A 23430-nucleotide genomic window follows, 5' to 3' on the forward strand; every position below is an offset into this window, starting at 1 on the left:
ATGGCCACTCTCCTTGCTTCCCCCAGCACCTTTCTTGTGTCAACACCTGCAAGGGCCAGTAGAGAGCTCTGGGTATGAGCTTGCCTGTGAAGTCCTTCCCAAAGCTGCTGCTGTTCTCTCCAGGCTGCTAGAGCCCAGGCCAAAACATCCTCCCAAACCAAGCAAATAATCTAATCAGAAATAATGATTGAGCTCAATTTGTTTTGAAAACTCAGATCAGCTGCAGAACTCTCCCTGGCACAGTAAAATATGGCTCTAGTAACTAACTGTGAAACGACCAACACACTTCCCTAGGTTTGAGCCATAGCTGCATTAATAGCAAAGGCATTATTAGACAATTGAAATGACTAATCAAATTACTCAGACTGATCTTAACAACTCTAGTAGTGATAATGCCTATTATGAAAAATAGCGTTACTTCCTCTGGACAGGAAAACATTTCTAATGTAAACATACAGTTCACTAGATAGCAATAAAGATTCTGAAGTAGTGGAAGAGTAAAAGCTGGCTATTTGATTGAAGGAAATTGGAGTGAAAGCTTGGTATTTAAGTCCAAGAAATAAAATAGGAAAAAAAATCTGTATGAAGATCCAACTTATTTCCATAAGGCAAAGCAAAACACTCCGTCAAAGGTCAAATCACATAGGCAGAGTGGCAGAGATTTTTTTGTGTTGCTTTTTTTCCAAACCATTTTTCATCTATTTTTAGCCTTCCTTAGTCCTGCAATTAAAATATTATTGCTTAGTAGTCCAGCTGCTAAATAAACGTTTGCACTTTATACATGCAAAATGAAAATGTTTTGTGAAATCAGGTCCAATGTGCTAGAATTCATTTGGGAAGGAATAAAGCAGAGGAAACAATCCCTCTGGGATATTTTTTTTTTTTTTAACTTTGCACAATAAGCAAAATATATCAACATAAAAACCTGTGTTTTGAAACAGTTGACAGGCATAACAAAACCCCATGTTTTTTCTTGTTGTATAAAACATGATTTAAAGATACAGAAAACTTCCCCACACAATCTTTCCCTTTTGTTCTCTACAAAAAGACTAGGTAGAATTCAGAGTGTGAAAACCTGTGTACAACACTACATACAACACCCATTCTTCAGACAGACTCTTACATTTCAGCTGCCTTGTTGAAAGAAAATATGTTTTATGTACTTGCTGCATTCACACAACTGGAACCATTAATTGCAGCAGCCACAGATGCAGCCTACGTACACACTCTTCCTCCTTCAGACTGTCCCATGGCAAAAGTCTTGTCTTGAAGTCGTACCTCCCACCGCACACCCGCTGTGGTAGCCACCACAGTGCCCCAAGCGAAGGTGGGGCAGACTCTCCCATGCTCATAAAAACACCTGCACGATCTGCTTGCCCTGGCTGATGTCTCCGAAGCCTCAGCTGAAGGTTGTGGATTGGCACAGCTGCAATGGATTAAATTTGAGTAAACAATTTGTGTTGATCGTGCTCAGGCTGGATTTGAATTCTCGGCACACACAGCTTTGGTCTGAAAGGCGAAGTAATACCTGTCAGTGAGAAACTATTGTATCACTAAACGAGGCAGGTCTGATTATCCTGCTTATGCTGGGGAAGATCTGCTGAGTACTAATTAATCTCTGTTTTAAATACCCGGTTTCAGGTTTAAAAAAAAGCAAACTGTATAAATGAGTTACACCGGGCACGGTGCTGTCTTTTCACTTACATGCTTTTAGCTCTGAAATTTACAGTCCTGGACAGTTAAAAATGACGGCAGGTGGGCCGGCTGAAATTTCTCGCACCAAAACGTTTTGAGGGGAATTCCACAGTTTTGCTCTCTTGCTGCTTGCTGGCATTTCAGTGGGAACGTTCATCTCGCTTTAAAAAAAGTCACGTTTCCCACAAGACCGTTGGTTTTTCTCCAGTACCAGGTAGGCGCAGCCCTGCCAAGGCTGAAGAGGCACAGGCCGACCCCGCTGGGCCGCTCCCGTGGGGAGGGGGGAGGGGGGGGGGGGGGCAGCTGCGTACCCCGGGGCTGGTTACCACAGAGAATCTCCTCAGCGGAGACGAGTCGTCCGGGACGGCCCCCGGCGGGTGCCCGAGGGGACGAGCCGGGCGCGGCCGGTGCCACGTACGTTGTGAGGGGGATGGGGGCCAGGGCCGCCGCCGCCACCGCCGTCCCCTCCCGCCGCCGGGCCCGGCCGGCCGCCCCGCATGAGGGGACGACGCTTCCCTTTGTGCCCTGGCGGGCCGGCCGCGTTGCCATGGGAACCGTCCCGCCGGCTGCGGCGGGAGGAAGGCGGGTCGTGTGGCGGCGCAAGATGGCTCCCCGAGGCGGCGGGCCGCAACGTGAGCGCGGGCGGGGGGCGGGGGGGGCGGGAGCGGTGAGCTCCCCGCCGCTGCTTCGCGTCCCTCGGCCGTCGCCCCCCCGCTCTCCCCGCCCCGGCCCGGGGCTCTCCCCTCCCCTCCCTTCCCCTCCCCTCCCTTGCCCTGCCCTGCCCTCCGCCGCGGTCCGCGGCCGCCCCGCCCCGCGGCAGCAAGTGGCAGCGGCCGCCGGTGCCGCGGGGCGCCCTGACAGCCCCGCGCCCAACTTGTGTTGCAGGCGCGCCCCGCCGCTGATGCGAGAGCTGCCGCGCCAATGCCAGCCCCGCGCCGCCCGGCCAGCCCCCGCCGCCCCCCGGGCCCGCCCCGCCGCCGCCGCCGCCGCGATGGCTCTGACCTTGTTCGGTGAGTAACCGCCGCCTCAGCCCGGCGGGCGCGGGGCTGCCGGCCCCCATTGTCTGCCGCGCGGCAGCGCCTGGGCGTGGGCGCCGGCCCGGAGGGCTGCCGCAGGCCGGGGCCCGCTGCGCCGCCCCACGCCCGGGGCCGGCGGCGGGGGATAAGGCGCCCCAGGGGCGGCCCCCGGCGGCGGCCGCGGCGGCGTGGGCTCGGGCTGCGAGCCGGCTGCGGGGCGCGATCGCCAAATAGAAAGTTACGGTGCCCCAGCAAGCCGGCTGCCCGGTCGCCCGAGGAGCTGCGCGGCGAAAGCCGGGGGCTGGCTAACGAGGGACCCCCGCTCCCCCGCGAGCGTCGGGGTACGGGGCTTAGTCGCCCGTGACGGTCCGACGTGTTTCTGTAAAATCGTGTTTAATAGCACGGATTCGGGAAGGGACGGTTTCGGGAGGTCGCGAGCGTTGCTGCGGTCGGCTCCAGAGCCGGAGACGGCGTACCAGCGTGCGAAAACTGTAGTTTTAACTGTTGAACATGCGGGCTCTCTGAAGTGAGGTTACTAAGCTTGCTTATTGCGTCCAAGATGTGTAGTTTTACGGTGGGGGGAAGAAAAGCTGCAAACTGCTTCTAGCCACATCGAGTAAATGTAACAATGCGAAGGAAAGCAGAACTTGGCACGACTAACATCAGTACGGAATTAACGGGATAACCGGGATACTCTTTCTCCTAAGGCGCTCGTGGACCAGAAGTGATTTCGAGTCAATAGGTTTAAGCGATGGTAATGAAGTCTAAGTCGTAGCGTTTAGACTGTGGATTCTACTTCCTGTGTAAACAAATGACTTGCTTTCATTCACCTCGTGATTCTTGGGCTGGGACCATTTCCTAAAAGAATAAAAAGGGTTTCGTGGGTTTTCTTAAAAGTTGACGCCTGTTGTATTATTGTGGCACATTAAGCCTCGTCTAAAGCTTAGCATTTGTTGCAAGGTCGTTCTCCATAGATAAAATCTGTCCGGTATTGGATTTAGCATTTAGCTACAGTGCTGTCACGTTTCCTGCCCGAGTTTCTTCTCACAGTGCAAAAGGCGGTAAAACATAGTTCACAGTGGAGTAAACTGTCTCTGTCATTATAGGCCTGATCTTCTCGCTGAGTTCACGTGAGCCCCTGGGCTTCTAGAGGAGTTGGTGCAGGTGTGTGCACCTTGTCAGTTGCAGGGTGGGCATCAAGCTCTTTAACTTAAAAGCACGAGCGAACACAGAGAGTGCTCAAATGGCAGACTGGCTTTTGTAAAATAGCCTACTGCGCGTGTTACATTGTATCGTTGTAACTTCAGCTTGTTAAGAAAAGGTGTGGGTTGTTACACAGGCAGTTGAGGTAAATATTGTAGTTGTCCCTAACCAAAAGTCAAATTTTTTAAGCTATTGAAAATATACAATTTTTCCGTGGTGAGTAGTTAATGTGTCGTTACAATCTTTGGCTGCAAAAATTAAGAATATTTTAATTTCAGCTTCTAAATACAGTGTCATTCCTAAGTAAGGTGCCTGGTTTTTTAAGCTTGCGTGATTCTTTTTTAATTCACATTTTATCCACTTAATGACATTTTTCTATTAATATAAATTTGCATTACAAAGTAAATTGAATTAGATGGGTTTGTGTGCTGTCACGTCTGTTGTTAATAACATTGATACATGTAAAAAGATAATAACCAAGGAGAAGATAGAGTGGGGTACCCTGCTCTGTGTAGGTTTTGAACAATATCTTGCCAAGGGTTAAACCTCAAGGTTTCACCCTTTTAAGAAAACAAAAAGTGACAATAAAAGAGTGCAACAAATAAGGCTAATGTGTTTCAACGAATGTGGTGCCTTTGATAAATGTAAAAGCTTTAGAGTATATCTTAAACTACGAATGCAAGAGTGTAAGTTGTGTAAATGCAGAGAATGTGCAATGTGTTTGCAGATGAGGTTGTGATTAATGTATGGTTGAGTTGGCACAGCTTACTGTGTTGCTGTGTGTCCTCTGAGCTGAGGTAGCTTGCCACACTTTGTCTGGTAATACGTAACAAAGACACACCACAACGTGCTGGCTTTGAACTTCAAGAACAGCATTCAGCCTTTATCTTGAATTTTGGCTGCCTTGTGGATTGTTGCATTTTCAGTTACTGCACCACAGCTGACCCATAGTAACTCATTAAAAATACTAGAGTGAGTCATTTTTAATTGGTTTCAATGTAAGCCCCTACCAGAGCAACATCAGCAAATCCAGGGAAAGGCAGAATAAATGTGCCTGAATTAATGTATCTGTTTTGAGGAATGAAGCAGCTATAATTGTACTATTCTAAATTCACACCTATCTTACACCAGTAAAACTGTCCTGAGCAAACAGGTCCTGAGGGAGGTGTTTGCTTTGGTTCTGCTCGTTCACATAAATTCTAGGCTCAATATTGCATTTTTTTCTAAGCCATAATGGTATATCACACTGAACCAAATTTCACACGTTCTAGGGCTGCTTCTAATAGGATGTGCTACAAAGCATGTAAAACTTGAGATAAATTTGCCATGTCAGCTTGAGGGGGAAAATCCACCAAGTTTGATGGGTTCCTTTCAATTAATGTGTGTATGTGTGTGAGCACAGCAAGAGAGAGGAGAGGGGTGGGAAAAGTCATAATATGCTTTCTCCATGCTTTTGATAGTGTTTTATGGCTATTTTGGTGCGTAGTCCAAAGACTGTACTAAAACGGGACAAGACTAGAGATCAGGGTGACATTGTTGCGGACTCTGTATTAAAATGGACACGAAGTTATCAGGCGGTTGAAAGGTCAGGTATGCTTTATTTTTTCTACTTGGTGGAGTGGTTGGGTGTTTCCCGTTCCTGTTGGAGGTTGCCCTTTGCCACTGTCCCCATAACAGCACCATGTAACCGCTGGAGCAGTAACTGCAGTTTGTACCTTTGAGGTGGCAACTTGAGACTCTTTGGAAAGCTTGTTGGAGAAAAGAGCTTCCAGTGTATCAGCATTTTTCTGCCACAGAAAAAGACTGTTACCCTTGGGCTGTATGGGTCTTCTGACTTCTTATTCCTTTTCAGTTACATCGTATTGTCCAGATTATGATGCAACATTAAAGCACAGAGGAGGAAAATGTTAAGACTCTTCACTTTCTCAGTTTTAGTTATTTTAAAATTCTTTTCTTCATCTTGTTATATGCTCCCAGTCGTGACCTTCAAAGGTATACTGTGCTCACTGTTGTGCTCACTGTATGGAAGGTCGTAGGGGGCTGCCCGTGTTCCCACAGCACAGTGGTACAGCTGATGGGTCAGTGTGTAGTGTGGGTTATGAGGGAGAGGAGGTCAACTACTCCACAGAGATGGAGAGGAAGAGCAGCCCCTGTCAGAAGCAATCAGAGATAAGAGAGCATGGAAGTTGTTGGCTGAAAACATACCTCTGTACCTATCAACCACTTCATCTGCCTCGGGCAAGAGTGTCATCCCAACAGGGTTCATAGTTACACAAAGTTATGGTGGCAGAAATGGCCTGTTGTGGCCATAGGTGGTCACCCATATGTGACATGGCTTTTTGTGATACCAGTAGAAGTAGGGTTTCACCAGGACCTTGAGTTTGGGTTCTAGTTGCCAAGCACTGAAAGTACAGGTTTGATCTAACAGAAGAAAGCAGATCCTGGACTAGGACCACAACAGCAGAAGACTGGAAGACAGTCAATATATCTGACAAGTGGAAAAAAAAAAAAAAAAAGCTGCCTGATCCTGTTGTTTGTTGCAAATAATAGATGCAGTGAATTTGATATCCATGTTAATGAATTGCCTACCAAGAGCTGGCAGGGATTTTAAAAATGTCTCTGTCCACAAAACAGCATAGACTTCCACACCCAGTGTATATAAATGTCTGGAACTTGAGCAGATGTCTAATTCTAGTGCTGCTTTTCATCCTACGGCAGATTCACATTCCCTTATACAAAAGGTTGTGGTGATTACAGGTTTAGCCTCCTTTTTCTCTCTAACCATTTGTTCCTGCCTGCTGCAGCAGCTGGAATGGCCAGTGTCCATCTCCGCCGTTTCAGCACAAAGTCTAGCAGCTTCATGCCCAGCGTTCGTGGAGCTGGGCTGAAGCCACTTGCCTGGCTTAGCAGGGAAGCGGCTAAAGGATACCCACCGGTTCCACTCTGCTGAATCCCTGCGAAGGGTAGCAGCATCATAGAGATAGGAAGAGCAAACAGTTAAATTTCTATGGCTGGACTTCCTAGAGCCCATCTGTTAATACCCTAAGCCCTGGGATCTCGCAGTGACTGGGCTGAGGTGTGTGCTGTCATTCTACTTGGATAACTCAAGTATGGGAAAGATAACAAACAATGGAGAGGAAAAAGGAGGGGAAGTGTTAAGTTATCGCATCGCTACTGCTGCATGCTTGTGTCTCTGGGTGTCCTGAGGAGTGTTTAGAGAAAGTCAGCATTGTCCTTTTGAAAGAAAAATATCTTTATGTTATGTTTTAGTGCCTATGAGTTGTCCTTATGTCTTATGAATTCCCTTTGCTCATTTGTTTGCTCATCATCTCTCTTGTGTGAACAAAGGAAGACATTTCAAAACAGCCAGGAGAAATCTTCCTGGACATATTTGTCATTAGTTATTCATGCTCTTGCCTTCTTGCTCAGAGCCTGCCAATGGATGAAAACTCACCCTCCTGAATATTGGTGGTTAAGAAATGAGAAGTGAAGCAATTCTCTTTTAATCTTTGAAGTGCTTGCACTCTGATGAGTGGCTGCAGATGAATGGGATTGGAGACAGAGCTGTACTCAGCATGACAGATAGGGTTATTTAAGGAGATGATGAACAAGGGGAGTTTTAACAGAAATTTATAGGGAAAATATTAGATGAAAAGAAACAAGCAATACATTGCTACAGTCAGGAAGGGTAGGGACAAAGAAACCAATTATACCTCCATTTCAGGTGTTGTCCATACATTGTTGAAAGAGCACGCAAATATTCATTTGCCTGCTTAACAGAATTCCTTTCCGCAGCTGTGAGCTCTGATGTTGTAATGCACAGAAGTAATTTTCTATTGATCTATCTACTACTATGGGTATGAGGCAAACCTTTTGACATAGGTTCTTCCATTCTTGAAATGCCAATTAATAAATTACTATTTTAAGTTCTAAGCATCTGTGATTACTGTTCTCCACACAAACTATACTTACTGTCTTGCGGCTGCTTCAAAAAGTAGGGTATGCTCATGTTGTACAAGTGCATATTTTTCTAATTTGACAATCTTAAAGATATTGTAGAGAAATCAATTCATTGTTCCCTAAATAATTTTTTTGCTTGCTTGGGGAAGGCTTTTAAATTTTACAGTGCTTGGTTAGCTTAGTCACAGGTACGTAGAAAAAGTAAGTGTTCCTCTAAAAAATGGCTCACAACAGGTATTGTCTGCGGATTCTTTGCAGGATAGGAAATACTAAAAAATTAATCTGCTTATTTCTTGTCTTATGTGCAGAGCCTTCTAAAACCAGGAGGTAAACAGATCACCTACAATTAAAGTTGTTCTCCTCTATATTTTTATATGTGTCCCTAAACTATGCTTAAAACTTGTGGCTAGCTGTGATGGTAAAAGTTTACTGGCAGAGCTCCTTTACTAAAGAATCAGTTTGTGCCAGAAAAGTGTTCTTTGGATCTGTACCTTAATTGAAGTAGGTAATGGAAGTTTGTGGACTTGGGGCATTTATAGTCAGGCTTTTGTAGCTACAGGGAACATAAGTGTGGAGTGCCATAGGAATGGTACCCATCACTGGTTCTTCTAGGCCAGAAAAAAAATGAATAAAGAACTTCATTGCTCATCTTACATTCTTGAAGCAGTTTTCAAAGTGAATACACACCCCACATTGCACTGCCTATGCTAGATCTTTTTCACCAGTAAAGCAGTGAATTCAAAGTGATCTTTTTAACCCAGTTGCAGTAGATGCTTTTGAAGTGTTTAGCCCTTGCTTAAAATACTTGGACTTCGTTCAGTACTGACCGACACAGGCTAATTTTCAAGGAGTTTTAAGCAATTCAACATCTGTTCACAATAGGAACTTCAAATAGTTTAATTAGACAAAACAATTTGGGGATGTTGTTAAAAAAAAACTCCAGACATTGTACTAAGATTTAAAAATGAAGGTGATTTGTTAAAAATGGAAACCATGTTAGAGATAAACTCAGTCTTCCGATTCCCATTCATGTATCTGGGAGGGAAAGTGTCCAAGTGCTGAGAATTGTAAGATTATTTTCTCCTAGGTGCTGTGCTAACCTTACCTAATTTATAGAACCTAATGGAGCAAACAAGGAGAGCAGCCTTGAAAAGGTTTTGCTGGCAATGCAATCTCAAGAAAAAAAATCAAAAGGGAAACCTGCGTAGGAACTGGGAAAAGATGATCTATTAACTAGTAAATTGATAACAATTGATCAAAATATCAGAGAAGTGATGCTAGCACTTATAGACGAGGATGAAAACATTTCGGTCATGGCTTATCAGCTTAGCACTTAGAAGTGTGCTTCATGCAGTGGCTAGTATAAAATCGTGTTTTCTATTAATTGTGTATATTGTATGAGAATCTTAAGGAATCGGAGGTTTCAGGATTGTTGCTGAAACTGGAAAGGTCAGGTCCAATTGTGTGCACAAGTAATGAATTAAGATGAAGTTTTGGAATTTTCTCCAAAGAGGTTCACTTGCGGTATCATCAGCTCAGGCACACCACTGAACAAACACAACCCTTTCCTCCCTGGCATCAAGTGACCTGCTAGGAAGTAGAGACAGCCTGCGTAGCACAGAATCTCATCCAACGGTGTTGAAGTGAAATACGCTCTGGATCCAAGGATCCGGGAAGAGTTCCCAAGCTTTGCTCATGCACGCTTCACGTCAGCCAAGGACTGATGTTTCAGGTGTAAATCTGGGTTTTCTTCTATGTGTTTTGGACTCAGCTGATCCTTTCTGCATTGTTGGGTTTGGGGACTTTATTCTCTTACTAATTCTCTCCAAGAGTTCTTAACTGTTTTTTCAGATGTACTAAAAGATTTCCATGTGATAGAAAGCATGTGTCAGTGTCAAAAAAAGAATGTGTTTACATATAATGGAAGTACCATAGTTAGGACTTGAATACTACTTTAATCAGTAAACTCAAAACATAAACCTAATACAAGCCTTTTTTGAAGACTATGTTATTTGTGGCAAATAAAAGCACATTAATAAGGATCCTCCGAGGGTGCAGGCATAGGTAACGTCTCTAAAAGTGCGTTGTTAGACGATTCTTTTTCCTTTTTCTGAACTTGGGGCTTGGCATCTGCATCTCAGGCTATTTAGCTGCTCCACCTTGTGGACAGAGATCGTACAGTTCTGCAGAAACGTGTCTTCAGATGAAACGAAACAAAACAGACCCCAAGACCTGGCCCAAGGGCAGTTTTGTAGTTGTTAAAAGAATATGGATGCTTCCTGCTCCCTTGTAAAATGATAAACCGGCTTGGTTGTCATTTCAGTGGGCTGGATTGTGTCTGCCTTGTACGCCTTCATAAATGATGGCAGAAGATTAAAAACCCTCTAGATTTTGTCTTTTTGAGCCTGTCTTGAAACAGGGAAAAGTATCATTTGAAACCAGTGAAATATTTGGTATTCTAAAGCATTTAACAATGCTACTAGGACTTTGTAATTGCATGGCATCTGGGCCTTCAGCACCCCCACTGGCCAGACCCAAGAAGATACTGGGAAGAGTTCCTGCAGTTCTCCACACTGTTCCCAAGGATTTAGCTGTGTGTCGGAGTAGTGGGTCGATGCCCCTGTTCCAGTCAGGGGCAGGAGGGTTGACCACCCCTGGCTGGGAAGCCTGGAATATTTGCCACGTGTATGATAGCCTCTATGAATGTGAAAGAGCTGATTGACATCTGACATTTCCAGCACTCAAGATATTTGTTCATCCTCTGTCTGAAGGACAAAGATGACATTTCTGAAGTGATTTCATAGTTTCAGGAAAATGTGCTTATAAAATCCTATTTATTCCTGTGGGAGACCGATTTCCATGATATATTTTGATACATTGGTCCCCAAATATATTTTTGTCTTTTGCTAGCAGTTCTGTGATAAGTATCATGGAGAGACTGGGGGCTGTTGTGACCATCAGGGCTGGTTAGAACTTCTGGTTAAAATTTTGTTTAATGCTGATAGAATGTGATTATGTGGTCTGGCTTTTCACATGACCAAATCTTAGTCCCTGGGAGAACACATTAGGAAAACTGCATCCTCTGGTTGTGGACCACTGTTGAAGATGCAAGCTAGACCTTACTGCTCACAGTGAGGAGGTAACTGTGCTTTTGGTCTTGGTCATCTCTGTGAGGAAGCCCACAGTCACATCCATGTTTGGTGCAGGTGGTAGGGTTTGGCTCTGTTGAATACACCACGTGGTTGGGGATGGATCTTCCTGGTGCTGATGGGAGGTGGTGGTTCCCTCTCTACTGCACTCCTGCTTCCCATCTCTGTCTCCTTCCCGCTTCCTTTGTTGCAAGAGCAGCTGCTTATAGGTAGCCTTGCTATTCATGAAGCTCAAATAAAAACATAGTTTCAGACCCTGATCAGAAACTGAATGTTCTGGGGCAGCTTGATTGTGGGAAATGCCCACTCCAAAGGTAAAGTTAAAACACTGTTTCCTAAATACTGGAATTGTTCTGTTGCCCACTGCATGGTGGTGTGCTACCATGGCTAGCAGAGCCACAACTGCAGCCATTTAAATTGTATAGCAAATACAATAGAGCATCACGTAGCAAAGTCTTGGAGTACTGCTGCAGCAATGGAAAGGGAGGTATGGAATTATTCCTCATGCAGAATAAATGAGGGACTGTGAAAAATGGAGTAATAGTATGGTTCTGTAAAACAAACCCAGTGCTTTAGCGCAGGACCTAACCATTCCTTGCTCTCACATTGGCAGGGTACAAGCCAGTCTCCTCAATGCTGAATTAGTATCTGCTAAGTATACAATCCAGAGCAGACTATAAAAGTTGCTGATAATTATTTGGTAAGGCCAGTCTACCATACTTTTTCATCTGCGTTTTATGGTTTCCATATGAATCTGGACATAATGCTTCAGTGCAATGTTGGATCATTTTTCATTAAAAAACCCCAAACAAACAGGATGTAGCTCTTCCTTACCTCTGCCTTGCTGGCTGAACACGCACACATGCGTATATCCTTCCAATAAAGGAAGCATGATTTTAACACAGCAATTAATTTTACTGATTTCCTTTTCAGGTTTTTAAAAGAGTATTTTTATAAATGGGACTTCAAAGTGTTGAAAAAAAATCTTCACTGGTTTAACAGAAGCAGAGAAGTATTTCAAAATAAAATAGCGATTCCTCTTCCTGGTGAGAAAAACATTCAGAAACTTTGTGTTGCATATTATTTCAATGCCAAAATTTACATGGTAGAGGAATTACATCAGGTACTTTTTTTATTGAGAAATAACATTTGTTACTGCAAGGTAAATATTTGCAAGTATGTAAAGGAAAATTACCAACCCAAAAAAACAAGAGAAGGAGAGGAGACTTATCAAAGCATTTCCAATGGTGAGATCATGTGTGTATAGCTGTGCTGTTGTTTTATTGTGGCTCTCAGGGAGCTCCTGGCTGCACTGTGTATCTGCCCACTTTGACATTGTGTGAAAGCAAGCTGTGGTCACAGCCCCCTCCCAGCATCCCTGCTTGCCCCTCGTCAGTGACAGAACAGCAAGCTCATCAGTAACTTGGTGGAACATCTCTTATTCCTTAGCTTTTATTGAAATTGTGCTCTATAAGAGGATACCCCCCACTCCAATCCACCTCCAGCTGCATCAGACCAAAGCAAGATGATCATTTTTTCCTAACTTGCTCTCTGCAGGTTCAGAATTTGCAGGAGGTGAAACATAGCCCCTGAGTCGCTGCTGCACCGAAGCATGGTGAGTCCCAGGGCAGGACAGAGTATGCTGCACTCCTGGTACAGTAACTCAGGGGGATACCTCAAAGCAACCTCTAAGATGTGTGAGTTGCAGACTGCTCTGTCTGAGGGAGAGCTCACATTGGCTAACTCAGCTGCTAAGCTTGTTGGCATTTTTTTCCACTTAGTAGAAAGGTCTGCTTCTTAAATGCTTTGTTGATGGGGTAGCCCTGCTGTTAGTATGACTTAAATGTAAAAACTCTGCCTTTTTTGGAAGGCATCTTCCTTCTCCCATTGCTGTGCAAGAGCAGCCATGGAAGACACAGGCAAGGCTTGCCGTGTCTCAGAGCTGTATTAGCATTTTGCCCTTATTTCTGTATAGAAATCCTGTATATAGCAATCCCTGACAATTGCTTGCAGCATTCTGCCTCCCAGCAGTTCCCATGTAGCCACATAGGTAGGCCAGGACCATTTTTAAACTATAAACTGGATTTTTGATCTGTTACCTCCTATAGCTCTCTGTGTGTCCATCTGTACATGTTTTCCTGTGCTGCCAATTGCCACAATAGGGTTCTTTTTATAACATCAAAGTGGACCTAAAGACACCAAAAGAGCTGTTGCCCAGAGAGGCAATGCTGGCTGGGGGACTATTGGGTTGGCAAGACTTGGGAATAGAGATACTGATCTTTGATCTGTAGGATGATCTCATTTACATGGGTGTTCTGATTTCAGCTAGGATAGAGTTAATTTTGTTCTTAGTAGCTGGTACAGTGTGTTCTGGATTTAGTGCGAGAATGATGTTGATAACACACTGATGTTTTAGTTGTTGCTAAGTAGCGCTTATCCTAAGTTAAGGATGTTTCAGTTTCCCATGGTCTGCCAGCAAGAAGGCATGCAAGAAGCTGGGAGGAAGCATAGCCACGACAGCTGACCCGAACTAGCCAAATGGATATCCCATACCATAGAACATCATGCTTAGTATATAAACAGGGGGGAGTTGGCCGGGAGGGGTGGATCACTGCTTGGGCATCAGTCAGCAGGTGGTGAGCAATTGCATTGTGCATCACTTGTTTTTTGTTTACTTTTTTTTTTTGTGCCATGACTTGGATTCAAACCGAGGTTGCTGCTATTAAATCGTTCTTCTCTCAAAAAAAAAAAAAAAAAAAAAAGCAAAGAAAAAAACCTGAAACCAACCAAACAAAAAACCTACAGAAAAAACAAGTGATGCACAATGCCAACTCCCCCCTGTTTATATACTAAGCATGATGTTCTATGGTATGGAATATCCATTTGGCTAGTTCGGGTCAGCTGTCGTGGCTATGCTTCCTCCCAGCTTCTTGCATGCCTTCTTGCTGGCAGACCATGGGAAACTGAAACATCCTTAACTTAGGATAAGCGCTATTTAGCAACAACTAAAACATCAGTGTGTTATCAACATCATTCTCGCACTAAATCCAGAACACACTGTACCAGCTACTAAGAACAAAATTAACTCTGTCCCAGCCAAAAACAGGACAGTGGGCCTCTGCTGCTCTTGCCAGCAACTGTTCCTATTTTCTGTTCAGACATCTCGTTCTGTAGGACAAAGTCTGCTTTTCACTTGCGGACATTCCCGGGGGATCTCGGTTCCAGTAAGGATGCATCAATATTAGAGAAATGCTGCTGATAATTGTTGAAAACCTCCTGTTTAACATGGTGCCATGATAAAGTGAGAGGTAATAAACCCAAGTTTCTGTTATTTGCAGACCAATTTGTCTTTCTTCTAATTAGTGGAAAAAAGGAGAAAGAACTTCAAAACAGAGACAAGAAAACCATCTGAATTAATTTCCTGGAGCAGGAAAGAAACGTATGGAGTTACGCAGAAAGGGACTTAGAGGTTATCTCCGACCATTGATCATATTGAGCTTTCCAGCCAGCAATCCCATTCCTCCTGGGTGGTGACAAACCTTTGTCTTCAGCTTTCCTTCCAGCAGCCTGTTCCCAGCTTCCCTGCTCTGCTTTCACCCTAGAAGGAACTGAGGACAAATGGGGGGCCCATGCAGAAAACCTCTCAGTGCTTGCAGAGCTGCTAAACCACTTTTGAGATGGCTGGCTGTTGCTCCAGCCCCACAATGCACTGGCTGGTGCAGGAGTGGACCTGGACTGGACCTCACACCTGCTCTCTCTTTTTCTGGTTCCCACCTAGTGCAGCAGATGAACCTGGTGAGGCGGAAAAGTTATGAAAAAGATGGTTTTAATGCTATAATGGGGAGAGGCTGCTGGGTAAGTGTCTTTTGCCATAGTTCTTTGACTGCAGTTATAATAACGAGCCATGGAATTGCCCAAAAGGAATGTGAAGTTTTCAGCTTTTCTACCAGGAGCATCCAACTTTGTGCCATTGGAGGCCTCTTAGATATTTTATATGAGAACAGGAAAAGGTAAGGAATGACACTTGCAGCTTTCAGATTGGGGAAAAGCTCACAGCAACTGGAGAATTACTTTTGGAGTAAAAACTTAATTCCAATTCAAAAAAAGGCATCCCACCACATTGTGTCCATTTCCCTTTCTCTGACCCTGCCAGCAATGGTTTTTTGGGAGTTTCCTTCATGACACTGTAAAAAATGATCATGGTTCCAGGCGAGCGCGCTTTACTTGGTAGTCCTTCCTCCTCCTTCCAACCATGAGTGTTGATGCATTACATCTGTTCTGGAAATAAGGATGTAAATACAAGCCATATTTTTGCATGAGCAATGGCGTGTGTTATTGATGACTGTTTTAGAGAATGAAAAATCTGTTTCTAATAAGAATTGTAATAGGTTTGTGTTAACTCTGATGGTCTAAGAATTTAAATGGGTCAAGTTTGAGGAAGGAGAAGCAACAGCATCTATTAGACCATCTGACACAGTTAAAGAGAGAGACATGCTTTGGGACGCATGAGTCCGTCTTGAGGCCAGTTATAACAGCAGTCAGAAATCAGATCTGCTCTTAATTTTCTCCGGGTGACTCTGATTTTTGCCTGGGCTGCTAATGGGTGGTTTTGTTTTGTTTTGTTTTGTTTTCCCCCAGGAGGCTAATGAATGCACAGCAGCTATATTGGTCTAAAATGCAAGGGAGGACAAGTTCTCAGCAGATTTTTACCAATGGATAGGGAGGCAGGGTCAGTGTTGTGTTCTTTTGTTATGGTTCAGCTTTTGGTAAAACCACAATTCTCCCTTCAGAAGTGGATTTTAGAGCAGGAAAGTGAATGTATGTTCATTATCTCAGTGCTGTGTGTGGAAAAAAAAATTCAAAGCAACCAAGCGAACAGTGATAAAACATGCCTCCCCATTCAGCAAATTAGGGCATTATGCAGTGGATAGAGGGGTTGTATTTCAAAAGTGCCTGAAAGCTCGTCCTTTATTTAGGGTCTCTTCTGCTCAACCTTGACTGGGCAGACTTCTTATTCAGGGGAGGGGGTTAATTTACAGCTAGAAGACACTTTTATACCGTATCATATTGTTCTTTTTCATTATTAGAGTGACTGCTCAGAATATTTGTGTAATCAAGCTCCAATCAATATTCCCTGTTGGATGTGTTAGAGAAATCAAGACAAAAACGTATTTTTTTTGAATGCCTTGAGGCTGTGGCTATAACAGTTGTCACTGGCTTGAAGTTATGGTAAAACTGATGTGCCCTTGTTGGTATTATTAATGCTTGAAAGAAGTAAAACAACCAATGGGAAATGAGCTCAGTCTCTGTGCAGGCAGACTTTTAAAATGGGAGACAAGGAAGGATTTGTGGAAACAAAAAATAGGAAAGGCAATGTCGAAGGGTAAATGTTTTCTCCTATATTATCCCTAGCCGTGGTTGGAATGAGAGCAGTGTAAGAGCAATAGCCTCGACAAGTATTTCCCCTGACTTCCAAGCAAACTTCACTGACCATGATCAAGACAGTGTCTCCAGTGAAAACCAGTCTGGATTTAAACCAGGGAAGTTTGATTACAGTGTTCAAGCTTGTGTTACCTGATGTTACTCTGAATTGCTCCAAGACTCTACTGTGCTGATATAGAAGATACTTAGACAAATTATCTGTCAAATCTAAAAGACGTGATTCATCCAATAAAGGCATATTTCTGTCAATTTTGAACTTGCAAAATTAGTTTGCAAATGACCTTTCAAATAACCCTTAGGGAGGATGGGAAACTGCCTAACTCATTGATCCAGCACTTCTGGGCTGCAGCCAGACACAAGTCAGTTTTGCCACAATGAGTTTAAAAAAAAAAAAAAAAAGCTGTTTTTCTTTGAAATAGATAATTAAAGAGGCGTACTTGATTTTGACAACATTTTCAGTTGGAAGTTGTTTACTGTGTAAACCAGACATTTCAGGATACTTATAAGTCTGTAGAGCTATTGTAACTGCTGTAGTGATGTAAATCGGAGGCTTACAGACAGCTGGCTGTCTGACTCTGTTGTTGTACCTACAGCTAAGCCCCAGAGCCATGTTAGGTAGCAGTTCCCATCGTGTTTGTCTTTTCTCGGGAAGCAAAGATGGTGTTCCCATAAATGCTGAAAATTGGCTGCAGCCTGTTGTCTGGAGCCTGAGATACCCTGCTGGAAATGGAAAGCAACATTAAATTCTGTCTTTGTTAAATGCCCACAAGGTGGCACTTGTCATCTTTTTACATCTCTGAGGTCTAGATTTTTTATACTTGCAGCAACACCAAGAAATTATTTTGGAGGTTTGGAAACTTTTCTTAAACAGTAAGCTAACTGTGCTTTCATGGGAGAGGTATTTGCCACCCCTCCATTAAACTACACTCAAGAGATAGAGGGCAACAGCTGTGTTTTGCTTGTTACCATTGCATATGTGAAAATTCCAGCTTAAGATTAAAAATTAATTTAAATTTTTTTGTTATAAAAGATTTTTTAAAAATTTTTATTTGTCATTACTCTTGTAGTCATATGCCACTATTTATCTGGCAAAGTGGAAGAAAAATGAATACGTGCTTCCCTTGCTTTGGTTAAATGAAAATCTAGAAACAGATCATTTGCAACCTGACCTAATCACTTAGAAGATGAGTTCATTTAACAGCAGCAGTGTCTGTAATAGGCAAAATATTACCCATTAAAATTTTCCCACCGTTCATAAAGAGGCAGTAATAGTAGACCTGCTAATAAAAGGCATTGAACTCTAGCTGTTTTCGGTGGGTCTCTCATTCAACCCCATTAGAAGCATTCCCGCAGAATTTATTGTTGTCAGATCAGACGTTTGTAGAAACCAGGATGGTAGTGTGGTCTTTTTTCTCTTTCTCCCTCAAGACTGATGCAATTATTCAGAGCATGCCCTTCTTTAAGCCCCTTCACTTTTGCTGAGAGTGCTTTCTTGTCTTGCACTTGGTCACATCAGAAAAACGACAGCAGCCCTTGTAGCTTTCTGGGGCATCATTCACACCAGCTTTCTCTTAATCGTTTTTACTCCAGTAATAATTAGAAACCTAACTGTACTTTTTTGGAGTGGTAAAAGCAAAAACATGTGAGGACAAAAGAGCAGAGAAAAAATAAGGTTTGTTCCATTAAAAAAATTCCTGGGTCACCATGTGTGTGATGTAGTGCTATCCTGCAGCCAAAGGGATGCTTTCATTATCGTTGCCTGTTTTCACTGGTTTGTATCTTTCCCTTAGATTGTATTGTACTCTTGTTCTCCTCCCGGATGGGAGTGCCTTTGGAAAATGTGAAGAAAGTACATTCAGCTGTTTCCTTGCTTAAATCAAACGAGGTTTAATTTTAAAGTCCAAAGCTGACCACGTGCATGGGATTTTGTGGGCATTAAGGAGTGTAGCTACCTGCGCCAAAGGTCAAGGCAAAGGAGCAAAACTTTGTGTAAGGAGAATTGTGGCTGGTGACTGTCCCCTCTGCCCACAGGCTCAGGCAAATCCCTGTGGATGGATGGCTTTAGTGGTGGAGCGACTTTGTTGGGTGCCAGCTTCTCCAGGGATGGCCTGGAAACAGTTGGGTGCGGTTGAGCAGGCTACTTGTAACCTCTGCCTGTGAGTCGCCATCCCCTGGCAGGAGGGGAACCACGTAAGCTGGTGATAGCTCCTATTTGGACCTAGAGGCCATTTGTCTTTGTTATCAGACTGGGCTTTAGTTGAACGCTTAACAGCTACCCCACATGTTGGCAGCACAGCGGGCTGGGAACAGGGAAGCCTCTGCTGGAAGGGTTAGCTGTCCACATGCAGCCGGGACGCGTGTCGAACTCTGACATGTTAAAGTGGACGCCTGTCTGGCAGCTTTTCTCCACCTAGAGAAGGTGGAGAAAATAGATGGTGGTTTATTTGGAAGCTTTTGCACTGAAGCTCTTTACAGTAATGGTGTCTGCCTGCATGAGGAAGAGTCTTGACATGTCTAGAAGTTTTCAAAGCTTTTTTCTTTTTCTTAATTCAGAGGAAATAGTGTGCCAATGATAACATTAAAGTAGCATCAAAGACAAAATAACGGTCTGGAAGTATCAGTCATCGTTGCTGAATGTCATGCAGTATATTGTATATTTGGGAATTGGGAGAAAACATAGTGCTCACGGCCTGGGGTGTTCTCAGCCTTGCGGGGATCTTCCCATAAACAACAGAAATTCTGTGACGCCCTACTTGTGAAACCCTGTGTGTTTTCCACGTAGGCCCAGGCCATGTGTGCCATGATGTTCTTGTCATTAATGTCTTTGTTTTTAGGGACCAATAGAGCAACATTACTTTTGCATTAACATTATTTATTCAGTCACTTTTAAACCCCAACATTTTTTTTAAAACAAGAATATAAGAGTTTTTATTTAAGAGAAAGGGAATATACTAAAAAGTTGCCTGAGATCTCTTAAAAAGCATGATGTAAGCCCGTGCAAGGTATTTGGGTCAGAAATAAATTGTTTACCCCTGTGCTATGGAAAGGCAAAGACAGGACAAGACTGAGCCAGAGGATCATTTCCCTTTTTATATCCATGTGGAGGACTTGAATGCTGAAGAAGCGTTTGTTCCTAAGAAAATATTTCATGCAAGACAAGAATGGTTGATCACAGCTTTCTCTCTCATTTACCGAGCTCTGGCTGAAACGTACTTTTCTGCAGCCTTTGGCGGCAGTGTGCATGGTACCCTGCTTGCCAGGGAGGAGTGCGTTGGTTTCTGCAGGACCTCGTGCGACGTGCAGGTAGCCACGCACAGCGTTTCTTGCTCTTTCCATGAAGACTCTGCCTTTGCCTGCCACCCCATTACAGACTGTCGTTTAACTTACCAGCTGCTGGTAGCAGAGGTGTAGCAGAGGGGTGGAGAGAGGCTTTGTGGAAAAAAAAGTGGATCCCAAGGCCTCGTGTAGGAGTGACAAATGACCTTTGGTGTGTGCCCTTCCTTCTTCAGTACACACGCAATTGACAGGGATATTTTGGCTGTTCTCTGCACCCTCTGCCCCATCTCTGGGAGCTGCCCGCCATTGCCTTCCCTTCCTCTGGCTGCCAGCAGTGCAGGGAATTCTGCAAAACCCTTCCAGCACGGCTGGGTGCTGCCACAGCCAGAGATTAGCTTCTCATATTTACCCTGAAACCATAGTATTGTAGCCCATCTGTTTTGCTACTGCTGCCTAGGGCGGTGGTTGTATTCATCCTTTAATTACCTTAATGCTGTTTGAGTTTTATTTTGGTTGGAGCGCATAAAAGCCCTCACTGCTAGGGTCTGCTTGGCTGCTGCTTAAAACATTTCATGATGGCTTGAGCTTAGTTTCTGAAATGCTGTTGGTACTTGTACTCTGAAAACCAGAGATGAAATAGTATTTTCTGTTCAACTGTGCTGTTTTTGTGGCTTGAGGATCTCACCAGCAAATAAACGGTGGCTTCATTTCCGTAAGTTGAGTGATTTTTATGTGCATCCTTTGGGCATACAGAAGGTGCTAACAAGCAAGATTTTGAGGCTGAGGAGGAATTTTCTAGAAGTTGTTTTCTGCGCACAAAAAGGAGCCTGTTGTATGGGTCAGCAAATGGCCACGTCTCCTGGTCATGCATCTCTCCAGGAGTTAAATTTCGACACACGCTGCTGCCAAACAAAGCAAGATTAGCATCTTAAAACACATGTTAACGCTTACTGGTCAGTGCCTAGGCCTTAGCTTACAGAAGAATGTTTTATACTTTCTTGCATCTTTTCATATTTATGACTTACACCATTCCTTGGGCCTAGATCGGTTCAGAAAATGTGAAACTGGATTTTCTTCTCCTGATCATGTTGAAGTTTGGTTCATGTGGCTAAGAACTTGCCTCTTCCACAACAGTCACCACCTGAGGCCTCACCTGTGTTCAATAGGGATATTGCTGAATAAAACCAAAGTTTGGTCAAGAGCTGCTGTGTCAGTAGATAGCTGATTATTTCCTCTCAGACAGTGTTAAACTAATCCCCAGCATGATGTTACTGATCACCATGCTGCAGGGAATGACATATAGTAAAAGAAAAATTAAACTGAATTCTCTACAGGAAACCTTACCACTAAGTCCTAAATTGCTTTATGGGGTTACCAGGCATAGTTAAGCTGCTGCTGCTTTACCCTAGAGCTTGCAGAGCTTCAGTGGGGAGAGAGAAAGAACCATTTCAAGCAGAGGTAAACATTTTTATTCTTTCTATAAAAGGAATACACAGAGACAAGCAGTCTAAACAGTTTGAGGCAGTAGTAACAGTTTTTCTATCTGCAGTTAAAATGTACACTCTGAAAGTACTACAGTTGTCCAGATTTATATAAAGGCTAAAATTGAAATGGGTAAGAAAGAAGGAAAATAACGAAGGGAAATGCTACGTTGTAATGTCACAATTAGTCACATTTGTGTTTATGGAAAAATCTGAGATGCTCTCATAGCGTTTGTGTCTGTGTATGAACTTCTTCTAAATGGCTGTATGATTTTCTATTGGCAGAAGCCCTTTTCTGTGCAAGCGTGTATTTCTGACGATTGCTCTGTGCTTTTCATTTCTTAGTTGCAGATGGCTCATGCTCAAGATGCATAGTTTCATTTTTCTTTCATTTATTTGTGTGCTTAAAGGAGGGCACACTCCTGCCCTACTGTGACATTTCTGCCTGTAAAGGGGCTGTTGCCAGAAGCTGTCTCTTGTGCTGTTCTGGGCTTTTCTGCCTCTGTTTTCTCTGCATTTAGGCAAATTTCAAGGAAGCCTTGAGTAGGGATGAGATGGCTTTGAGAATGAGATGCTGAGGACCTAAGAGCAGGCTGGGTAGGTGAGTCCTAGCAGGACAGCAGTGAGGAGCAAACCAAAGCATTGCTCGGGGGTGAAGTGCAGATGAAGATTGCTAAGGCTGGGGGAAGGCAGAGTCCTAGAAAAGAGAGGAGGAGAGTGTGTTTGGGAAAAAAGATGACCACAAGAAAGTGCTGGGAATTGTTTAAGAAATAGGGATCACTTCTACCCTTGTCCATTGGAGAGAGAGAAATGGGCTGGCAAACTCTTGCTTGCCCCTGGAGAAGCTGAGAGACAGATAACCTGTCACGTAAGGTATTCAAGAAATGTAGGTTCATGCCTGAACTAGAGGCATCAGCTGTTACTCTGTGGTAAGATGCTTGCTTTGAAGTTTGATTTTTGCTATTGGTTCAAGAGCAAAGACTGATGCTACAGGGTAAAGGACTGTAAATATATTTTCATGTATCCTGCAGCATTGTGTCCCCCCACCCCTTTACCTTGCATATAACTTTGGGCCTCACTAGGATTTCAAGTGATGTATCAGTTTAATATATTTGTACTCTTTTCTTTATACATGCATACATATTTATATTATGATAGGTCTATTTAGGAGCTTAAAAGTACAGGTTTGGGCATACAGCTGTTTCTTTTCTAATCTATTCCAGGCTGGAAAATTATTAGTTATCAGTATGGATTTAAGGGTAGAGAATTTGAGGAAGTCCCATTATATTATGTAAAAATAAAATCTTATACATATACCCTTCCAATCAGAGCAAAATTCTGAAGAATTAAAAAACTGTAATTGCTTGGGATAGTAGGATATTATCAAACATTTTCACTTTTAAAGGTTAGGAAGACTACTCAGCACCAGCATCTGTCAGTTTGAAACTGGGCTGGGTTTGAAACTGTGATTTATGTGCATGGACAGTGTGCCTGATCTAAAATGTATTTGCTGATGAGAGTGCCCTTGTGCTAGCAAAAGGCTCACCAATGCTGGCAGGATCAGTTTATGCATTTATATTTTCTGTAGTGCTCCAGACCTTTGGAGAAGAGCAGCTTTAAGCTGAATTGCATCTCACTTAAGGCAGAAAATACAGTTAAGATAAAACATGATGCACAGCTTGTAGAAAATTATTTTATTTTATCATGGAAACATTTAGCAGAGCTGAGATACTGTGCTGATGGGAGCTGTAGAAAATCTGAGAACTGACAGCATAGAGTTTATTGCGTTAATTAGAAAGTGGTGCAGTGTTAGTGAGAAAATGTATTTTGGGTTCAGCATTTTCTGTGGGTTTTTTGTCATGCCTTAAAGTGCTTTTTGAGTACTTTGGATGCCTAATTAGAGATGCTGTATCTGGAAGTCTGTGCTATCTAAAAATCAAGCTCTTTTCCTAATAATGCATTTCAAAATACTGGTAATGTGTTAAATGGGACCACAGCAATTAATCTTTAAAAATGGATAACTAAGAGACTGGTCTGATGTTTATGCTCATCCTGTTTTATCTTTCTGTAGTGCAGTGGTTTTAGCAATAGAAACATTCTTGCACAGAAACAAACACTACAGACCCTCTGCTTCACCCTTGTTACTGCGCTGTACTTGCTGCTACAGTATTTTATATCAGATAACTTTTTTTTAAAAAAATCACAATA

General features: G+C 43.3%; 1 protein-coding gene across 3 annotated transcripts in view; it reads left to right on the top strand.

Annotated features, from left to right (window-relative positions):
* Nucleotides 1-2163: 2163 nt before the first annotated feature.
* The window catches only part of CHN1 (chimerin 1), a 107508-nt gene continuing 86241 nt past the window's right edge, over nucleotides 2164-23430 (top strand). For 2 of the 3 annotated variants that reach the window (XM_049829927.1, XM_049830111.1), the window contains exon 1: nucleotides 2460-2705. In XM_049829927.1, the coding sequence (XP_049685884.1) occupies nucleotides 2597-2705 (109 nt within the window). In that variant the 5' untranslated portion in view covers nucleotides 2460-2596. Of the gene's footprint in view, nucleotides 2328-2459; nucleotides 2706-23430 lie in introns of those variants that run through there. The other variant, XM_049830018.1, reaches the window with a different exon arrangement.

This window comes from Accipiter gentilis, chromosome 1 (genome assembly GCF_929443795.1).
Source record: "Accipiter gentilis chromosome 1, bAccGen1.1, whole genome shotgun sequence".
Classification (NCBI taxonomy): Eukaryota; Metazoa; Chordata; class Aves; order Accipitriformes; family Accipitridae; genus Astur; species Astur gentilis.